This window comes from Mytilus edulis, unplaced genomic scaffold (genome assembly GCF_963676685.1).
Source record: "Mytilus edulis unplaced genomic scaffold, xbMytEdul2.2 SCAFFOLD_1095, whole genome shotgun sequence".
Classification (NCBI taxonomy): Eukaryota; Metazoa; Mollusca; class Bivalvia; order Mytilida; family Mytilidae; genus Mytilus; species Mytilus edulis.
In genome coordinates this window covers 15142-25486 of record NW_027269152.1, presented here as the reverse complement: position 1 = coordinate 25486, position 10345 = coordinate 15142, and the positions used below count along the sequence as shown (strand labels likewise).

General features: G+C 37.0%; 1 protein-coding gene across 1 annotated transcript; it reads right to left on the bottom strand.

Annotated features, from left to right (window-relative positions):
• Nucleotides 1-5674: 5674 nt before the first annotated feature.
• Nucleotides 5675-6673, bottom strand: LOC139509599 (craniofacial development protein 2-like). Its single transcript, XM_071296206.1, has one exon. The coding sequence runs from the start codon at nucleotides 6671-6673 to the stop codon at nucleotides 5675-5677; it is 999 nt and encodes a 332-aa protein (XP_071152307.1).
• Nucleotides 6674-10345: the final 3672 nt, after the last annotated feature.

The following is a 10345-nucleotide window of genomic DNA, read 5'->3' as shown; positions in this document are numbered from 1 at the left end:
CGAATAAATTCCTTGGGGTAAATTTTCAGCAGTATATTGAGAAAATTCTTGATTATTTAACGAAAAAATATCATCAAGATAACGGTAAGTGTTGTTGAATTTATCAATTAAATGCAATTTCGACGGGTCTTTACTGAGTTTAGTCATAAACTGTGATTCGTAACAGTACAAAAACAAGTCTGCTATTAAAGGGGCACAATTAGTGCCATGGGGATACCTACAACCTGTCGATAAACTTTGTTGCCGAAACGTAATAAATATTATCAAGGAGAAAATTAACAGCTTCAATCATCTCATCACACCTCCACTCCAGTAAGTATATCTAGCATATTTACCCTTTCTCATTTGAGAAGAAGGCTTTAATGAGTTGCAGCAAATATATCTACATTTCACCAAACGACCATTTAATTAAATAGGAAAAGTTTTGTTTAATAAGATAGTGTGGAAGTGTAGTGTAAAGAGTAGAAAAATCAAAACTATTAACAGAATCAAAAGGACCATCAAAAGCACGTAATTTAACTAAAACATCCAAAGATTTTTTTTACACTCCAAAAATGGTTTATACCACTTTGTTTGTTTTCAGTCCATATATTACCTTTCTGTGATTTTAAATCATCAGATGGAGAGCGTCAATCACAACATTGTTCCTTTTAAATATTCATATTGCATGTAAATGTACATCAACCCTATTCTGCAGATACGTCTGTGAAAACGTTGTATGCTGACAAAGACATAAATGCATTTGAACACATGTTAGGATGCAAGAGTGGAGATCGGTAGAAGAAATACGGCCCCTTTGAGAAAAAAAATATTTTGTCACGCTACGCTTGGCAGGATTTTTTCACGATTTCGGATAATTCAATCGTTTTGACTCATATGTTTCATACAAGGGGTGGATTGTTTCCTGTGATATCCTCCTTTATTTATCCCTTTAGAAATAATGCGTCTATGTTCTGTCAAATGATTTGTTAAAACAAATTTATAAAATATATCAGCTTTATTTACTGCTTGTGATTCTTAGAAATATACACGCCTTTTATTTACTGGGCATTAATACAATTTATTCTGTTTCGACTTGGGTAAGACAAAATAATTTGGTTTGATTGTAGTTTAACAAATAGAAATGTTCTAATCTGTTGAAAAATCAAACCAATCAACAACAAAAAATATCCCTTTTGAAGAAAAACGGTTGTTACTTTATGATACATATATAGATATAAAAAGATGTGGTATGAGTGCCAATAAGACAACTCTCCATCCAAGTCACATTTTATAAAAGTAAACCATTATAGGTCAAAGTAAGGCCTTTAACACGGAGCCTTGGCTCACACCGCACAGTAAGCTATAAAGGGTCCAAAAATTAGTAGTGTAAAACCATTCAAACGGGGAAAACCAACGGTCTAATCTATATAAAAACAGAATATATATATATTAAGTGTGGTATATAAAGTTTTTTGTCAATCAATATTCAAATTTGTAAGTGAATAGTTTTGAGTACGAGGAGACAATATTGTGAAACAAATATTTTAACTTATTGCTTACCATATCCATGTTATCAACGGTGAATTTCGAAATGAATCTTCTAAAACATGCCCATGAAAAATTACCCACTCTTAATCTGCGTCATTTAGAAAATCTATGAAACAGTCACTAGCTGTACGATATTTCAAGGCTTGTACTTCCTATCATGATTTCCTTAATAGAGGGTTGCTGCTCACAAGGAAGAGTTCCAAGTGGTGAAGTTAAAATCATCCCCTTCGTTAATTTACGGACGCCATCACGAGTTGGTTAACCGTTATGGAATATCCGTTTCACAGATGATAGCGGATATGTTCCAATTGTCGTACCTACAATCCTGTCCCCTTTTCCCCGAATGCGACTTACCGTATAAGAGTACCAACATGAGCAACATGACGGGTACCACATGTGGAGCAGGATCTGCTTACCCTTCCGGAGCACATGAGATCACCCCCAGTTTTTTGTAGGGTTCGTGTTGCTCAGTCTGTAGTTTTCTCTTTGTGTTTTGTTTACTGTTGTTTATCTGTTGGTCTTGGCGTTGTCAGTTTATTTTTGACTTATGAGTTTGAATGTCGGATCCCTTTTCGCCTCTCTTTCACTAGTAAACCGCTCACAAACAGCTTCAATATTGGATATGTTAAACGTGTTATTTTTTTTATAACCTGAGCGAGCTCAGTAAGTAACTCTTTTCTCTTGCTTTACTTTTCATCTGCACTCTATTGTTCGACCTAATTGCTTGGCTGAAATCTCAAAGCAAGGTCAGTCACTAAATGAGTGCAGATTCTCCGGCGAGTTGGTCTTCAATAGCTAAGAATAGTTTGAGCTGAATTCCGTAAACATGCAGCCAATTCTAGTGCTTTTGCTATATTGTCCCTCTCGTTTAGTTCTGCAACCATCTCAAAATGAAAACGATAGTCCTGCCAATGACTTGTTCCGTCGAAAGTTGCTGGTTTCTTACTTCTACTGTATGTTTTGCTACTTGCATTGTTTCCCCTCAAAACCGTGCTATATCTCCCATAAATATCTCATAATCATTCGTCATACCGAATGGACCCTGGTTAAACCTTTGATTATCGCAATAACTAAGTATATCCTCACTTTGAACTTTGTTTTGCTTTGGGGTAACGTTAAACATTCATATTTTAGATATAATCCTGTCGCATAGTTATTTAGTCTACATTTTCACTGTTTAGTACAAGATACAAGAAACGCCATCGACTCGATAGTCAGTTATCTTTCGTCATTTAATATAATAACTGATCAATTTTCATATATCTACTGCATGAGAAGAAATGTTATCAGTTGACACGTTGCATGCCATTCTATCATAATCCCTGTTATCAGTTTTGTGAAAAATAAGGTGAATAATAATTTGTTGTAAATGCGCTAGCGTATGGATTATATCCAAATTACGATATCAATATCCAAATAACTAAATCAATTTCATATTGAAGAAATGTAATCACTGCAGTATACAAATTGTTCGTTGTCAACATAATCCGTATGGTATTTTATCGATAATTCGGTAGATTTTGTTATTTCCTAGTCTATGACCTTTTGTTTCACTTTAATTTTAAGGACTTTTGTATTTTTACATTTGCGATTAAAGTACTTAAAGTATTTAATCTCATTATCATTCCGTTAATGTTTTGACATAATCATCATTGATGTTGTGATAACGTCAATTGAACTAAAGGTTGAAAGACTTTTGAATATATCTCGGGTATATGAATTAATAACAATGGCAAAATATTTTTCGGGGTATATTTTTATTAATTAAAGTTCTTATAATTGTTTCACAAAATGATACAGTAGTTTTATATTTTTTTAATACATTAATTGTCACTCTTTTTTTACGAAAAGTAACCAATACTGGATTGTGTATACATGATGGTTGAAACATACAAACATAACTACATTAACATGGACCAGTTACTTACTTGCCTAATCCTCTTCGTGCGCATTTGCACACGAGGCCACCACGAAAACCTTCCACTGTTGCCTGTCTTGTGCCTTTCTTTATGCTTCTCCCCATTCCTATGATTCTAAGTTCACTCTCTATTGTGCGTCGCCATGTCTCCTTTGGTCTCCCTCTCTTTCTTTTCCCCTCTGCTGGTGTCCAACGAAGAGCTATCTTTGTAATGTCATCTTTGTTTTTTCTTAGAACATGGCCAATTCATTTCCATCGCCTTTCTTTAATTTCTACTCTGATGTCTCTTTGTAAAGTTAGGTTGTAGAGGTCTTTATTACTGATGTTTTTTTGCCAGAAGATCTTGCAAATTTTACAAAGACATGTATTATGGAATGATGATAGTTTGTTGAAGTCAGATTTTGATAACCCTCCATGACTCTGCACCATATAGCAAAACTGATTTCACAGTGCTATTATAGATTTTGATTTTTATGGACCTGGATATTGATGTTGTTTTCCATACTGTTCGTAGTCTGCAGAAAGAAATTCTTGCTTTGTTGATCCTTGCCATTATATCTATGCTAGTTCCGTTGTCCTGGCTGATATTGGTGCCAAGATAGGTAAAATTTTCAACTTCATCTATTTTGTTTCCTTTTAGTGTTATTGGTTGTTTCATGTTTTTTTCATTTAGGCTTATTATCTTTGTCTTTTGTGTGTTTATCTTTAAACCTACAGATAGAGCAGTCGCATTTAGTCTTGATGCTTTGTTCTGCATTTTTGTTCGATTCGTTGATAATAGGCATATAGGTCGTCTGCAAAATCTAGGTCTTCTAAGATTGTGTTCATCGACCATCTTATTCCAGTTGTTAAATTCCCAAGTGTTCTTCTCATGCACCAGTCGATGACAATGAGGAAAATAAGGGGAGAGATGAAGCATCTTTGTCATACTCCAGATTGTACATTGAACCAGGTGGATTGGGTTCCATTGTGTAGGACACAGCATCTGTATTTGTTGTAAAATAATTTGATCATGTTAATTATTTTATCTGGTATTCCGTATGTTCTCATTATTTCCCACATGCTGTCTCTGTCCAAGCTATCAAAAGCCTTTTCAAAGTCCACAAAACTTATAATGATGTTGTGTTGCCATTCTATGCACTGCTCTATGATGTTTCTGAGTGTGAAGATGTGGGCACTACACCCTTTATTGGCTCTAAAACCTGCTTGTTCTTTCCGCAGTATGTCATCTAAAGTATATATTATTCGATTGGCAATAACTCGAAGGAACACTTTTGCAGGTACAGATAATAAAGATATACCTCTCCAATTGTTGCAATTCTTCATATGACCTTTTTTTGCAAGCTTAACCAGTAGTCCTTCTTCCAGTCCAAAGGTATAACTTCTTCCTCCCATATTCTACTAAATATTGTATTTAGTATTGGATACTGTTGTGTCTACAGCTGCCTTTAGAAGTTCTGCACTGATATTGTCTACTCCAGCTGATTTACCCATTCTTGAACTTGCATAATGCTTTCTTAATTTCACCAAGTTCATTTTTTTCTTCTGATATGTCTATTTCCATTTTCGCTTCGGTGTTATCAAATTGAGCTGGTTTGTCTAGTGGTTCTTTGTTTAAAACTTCCCGAAAGTGCTCATCCCATCTCTCAAGTTTCTGTGCCTCCGATGTTTATAGCTCTCCATTTTTGCTTAAAACTGATGTGTCATCGTTGTTACTTTTCCCACATAGCTGTTTGGTGATCTTATATACAGTGCTTAGTTCATCATGTTTGCACGCCTCTTCTGCTTCATTGGACAATCCTTCAATATATTGCAGTTTGTCTTCTTTTGCTTTTTTCTTAACTTCTTTATTAAGCTCTGAGTATTCTATTTGTAGCTTTACTTTCAACCTTTCTGATCTTGTCTGATTGCACTTACCTTTTGTGAATCTTCTCTTTTCTATAACTTTCCAGGTTGAATCTGAAATCCACCTTTTCCGTGTCCTGTCTCTAAGTCCTAGTGCATTAGCAGCTGTATCACTAAACTTAGTTTTTACTTTGTTCCAATGTTCATTTAGATCAGGACCAATGTTGTCGTTGTTTTCACTGATATTTTGTAATGTTTGGTATTGGTTTCTTATGCTGATGTTAAATTTTGTCTTATCTGATTGTCTTCAAGGCGGTGGATGTTATATGCTTTTCTGTTATTTTGTGGTCTGACTACCTTTCTCAGTTTAAGTTTTATTTTTCAAAGTAGAAGATGATGGTCACTTCCACAATATGCTCCCATTTTGACACAGACATCTATCAGAGACTTTCTCCATCTTCCATTTACAATTATGTGGTGTATCTGGTTTTGGTCTTTGCCATTTGGTGAGTTCCATGTAAGTTTGTGAATGTCCTTGTGTGGAAATAAGGATCCTCCGATAACTAAATCATTCAAGCCACATAAATCTACTAAAAGTCCACCATTTTCATTGCATTTTCCACAACCATGTCTGCCCATTATTCTTTCCTTACATGAGTTGTCTGCCCAAATCTTAGCATTGAGATCACTAATTACAAGACATAAATCATGTGCTGGTACTTTACTGACAAGCGATTGTAATTTGTCATAAAACTTATTCTTGTCCTCAATACTAGCTTCGTTGGTTTGCGCATAGCATTGAATCACTGTTAGTTTTGAAAATTTTGAGTAGAATCTTGCCAAAATTAGCCTTTCATCAACTGGTTGCCATTCTAGAAGAGCTCTTTTTGCTTCTTTACTCAAAACTAAAGCAACTCCCTCATAGTGTTTGTTGTCTGTTCGTCCTGAGTACAGTATGGTCTCACCTGTGTCAGTTGTAATCGATCCGTTGTTTAACCATCTACATTCACTTACACCTAGTATACTGATGTTATACCTTCTCATCTCATACATGGTCCGCACATTCCATGCCCCTATGGTGAGAACCGTTTTTGGCGTTAAGAGTCCACACTTCTTGCCCCTAGCTGCATTTCTGCTTTCACTAGACACATTCATTGGGTCATCTGTATGACGTATGTCCTCGTTCACGCAATTCAGTGTTTCTTTTGGTGTGGTTTCCGTAATCAGCTTTTTTTTACTCTGCCTGGTGATTAGCCATGCGAGAAACCTACTACCTGCAGGATGGAGTTTTGCTGTCAGGGTTTTCCTTCCCATAGACGATTGCCTACCATGGCTGACGGGTTCCATCTTCCCGGCTTTTCTTTCTGGGTCTACTCCCATAGCCTTTGATCTTCCCAGATCTAACCACAAGGCAGTGGTACTATTTACCCATAGTTGGGACAAGGTTGATGAGTGCAAGGGCGTGTCCACACGCCTTTGGGCCTACACACTGCATCTCTAGATCCTCTACAATAATGCCTAGGATGCACGATCCTAGTTACCATGTGCTGTCGCGGGGAGGCATTGTAGAAGTCTTAAATAGTGTAGAGGCTATGAACTGGCAGGAAAGACTTACACACTCGGCTTTCTTTTCACCTACAGAGCAGGCTACCCAGCGGTGATAAGGAGCCTATGGCTCTAACCACACTAGACGCTTACACAATCCTGTGGTACAAACCACCAGTTAGTCGATTATTTTTGTCAGATGTTATTTTCACTTTTACATCTGTGTCGAGTTGTAAATTTCAGGGTTGACGACAGTCTTTGTGTACACTCTGCACAGTGTAAATGGACGTTAATTCAGAGTGAGGGTACTTGACCCCTAGCAAAATCAGTCTTTTAAAACATTTGGTTTTAATGTCATATGTTAAAAAACATAAGTAAACGTGGTATGATTGCTTTTGAGACAACTATCCATCAAAGTTCAAATAAAAGGGATGTAAGCAATTAAAGGCAACCGTACGGCTTTCAACAATGAGAAAAACCCATACCGTATAGTCAGCTATAAAAGGCCCAAACATAAAAAATATGAAAAAATTCAATTGAGAAAACTAACAGCCCAATTTAAACAATTTACAAAAAAAATGCATCAGACAGTCATGAACTTGACGAACCAACGACAACCACTGAACTAAAAGCCCCTGACTTCGGACAGGCACATAAATAATAGATAATGTTTGCCCCTCTCGTTGATTTGTGCAGAATTTTCTATAGACTTGGGACGATTTAAATTTGAAATATCGTGTAGACACATGTATACTGATTGTACACGTCTTTTGTTACTACTGTAGGTGGGGTTCTGTCTTTATAACGTATACGCAACATCTAATTTTGTCCATATGTTAGATTTGAAAGTCCTATGAAACTTCAAATTAAAATAAAATGAAATATGTTTTATTTACTGGAATGGCTAAGTTTTACTATAAAACGAATGTACGTGAACTTTCTTGTTAAAGCAAATCTTTTATATTATCACAATCTTCATAAATGTACTGCTATTGAATTATGGTCTTTCCATACAGTAATTCACCGATATTTTACCGTCTGGAGTGACCTTATCTACGAAACTTTGTTAAAACTTCGTTAAAACTTCGGTCATCGTACAGCGCAAGTGCGCAAACGTGAACAGGAAAGTAAATAGTAATTACTGATTTTTGTAGAGTTACCCGTGCATTCAGTATGTTCATATGCACTTTATCGTACACCTTAGGACCCAATCACCAGCTTTATAGATATAATGTGTATGAAAAGCGTTCATAAAAATAATATCTATAAAAAAGCTAATTATGTCCGAAAATGTTTCCATGAAAAAAACTCTTTTCGGTTTGCTTATTACATGTAGTCAAACTTGACTCTTCCGAATCGTAAATAAAATTGAGAATGGAAATGGGGAATATTTCAAAGAGACAACAAGCAAACCAAAGAGCAGACTGTATATTTAACTATAAGGGAAGATTGCCGCGGTATGAGCGGCATGAAAATGTAAATTTTCGTTGCTTTCACCACGCTACTACGTCCTCATTACGCTTCTACAACGATCCCGCTACGATTATACCACGTTCTCACCGAGCTTATTCTGCGACCTCTCTACGCTTATCAAGATCTTTCTACGCTCATCACGTTCTAACTACAACCATAACACGAGTTATCCGATTGCAACACGATCTTACCACGCTTCTACCTCGACTATGGCATGTTCTTACCACGATTGTACTACGTTCAAACCGCGATCTTACTACGTTCTCAGTAATAACGTCAACACCGTGTCCTTCCTTCTTTTTCTGACTATAAATACGTTGATTTCTCGGAAACAATACAGTCATACCATCAAAATCTTCTAGAACACGTTGGTGTGGGTGGTAGGTGTTGATGTAGAGGCAGAGGCAGATGGAGCTCTGATAGTAACGAATCCTGATCAAGCAGCGATGTCGGACCGACCAATCCAACCTAAATTTCAACCTATTGCTGGTCCATAAAGCTCAAATGACGATATTTAAGTAAACGATAGCAGAGATGACACAGATCTGTCATATAGATATAGGAAGATGTGGTATGAGTGCCAATGAGAAAACTCTCCATCCAAGTAATAATTTATAAAAGTAAACCATTATATGCCAATGTACGGCCTTCAACACGGAGCCTTGGCTCACACCGAACAGCAAGCTATAAAGAGCCCCAAAATTACATGTACTAGTGTAGAACCTTTGATACGGGAAAACCAAGGGTCTAATCTATATAAAAAACGAGATGCATGGTTGAGCTGTTAGAGAAAATGGACAAGAAGTCCTAATTACATATAAACAAACAAAACCTTGAGAGATTTAATACATTTTATGTGAAAATGACAATGACAATGATGGTCGTAGTATGAACGTAGTCAGGTCGTAAGAAGAGCGTGATGAGGACGGCAAGGATGTGCTAGAAATTGTACTATGGTCGTGAACAGCGTGGTATAGACGTAGTAGAAGCGTAGTTGGGTCGCGGTGAGAACGTGATTGTCGTAGTGAGGTCGTAATATTGTCGCTTTCAGATCGTAGCGCAGTCTCTCCGAATAGAATCACGCTTTCGCTGCGCTCTCGCTACGATTGTACAGCGACCTTTGCGATCTTACTACGATCTTAGTGCGCTCTCACTACGCTTCTACTACGACCTGATTTCGCCACGACCGCACCACGATTGTTTTGAACATGTTCAAAGTTGGCCACGCTCATCACGATCTTGAAGACCTCATCACGACCGTGATACGACCTTACTGCGATATACACGATCGTACTACGATCATCGAAATTTGCATTTTTTTCACAAATCGTAGTTCGATCGTGGCCTAGTGGGAGTGCGGTATTAGAGAATTAGTTGACCCCGTCAAAAACCACATTTGTTCAGTCGACACAAGAACCTTGAAATAATGAACACAGAGCACAGGAACATCTGTATCGGAACACCTGACTATGATTCGTTCCATTATATTCACCTGCTGAAAGATTTTATCAGAGTGTAGAGTCTGGGAGATCGATTACATGCTCATTAGAGAGTTGTCTGGATTGGAAAATGCACCGGCAAGAACTAAACATTTATTTTTCTCCTGGAACATATCAGACAAATTGCTGCTCAGATAATCACCAAGGAAAGTAATCAGAGCTTGCTTGATGGAAATTTTTTCCAGTCTTCAACAGTTCGGCCTTCAGCGATATGATAAACTTTTGGGTGGTTGTTGTTGTCGATCGTCTATGACGCTCTGCTGATTTTATTGAATGTTCAGTGTCATTGCGATCGAAGACATCAACAACCTTGTCTGTGAATCGAAAGCATGATTGTACCTGCATAATGTAAGATTTGGCCAAGTCTAAAAATGTGGACATCCTTTTAACATCAAAAGACTGAACTGAGCTCATACCATCTCTTATTAGTACGGTAGCACTTTGGTCGAATGGAGGAATGTTAAGGACTGATCCTACTAAATTTTCCAATTCATGGGCAAGATCAGACTTTTTTGTCTTCCTCATAGTTCCATCG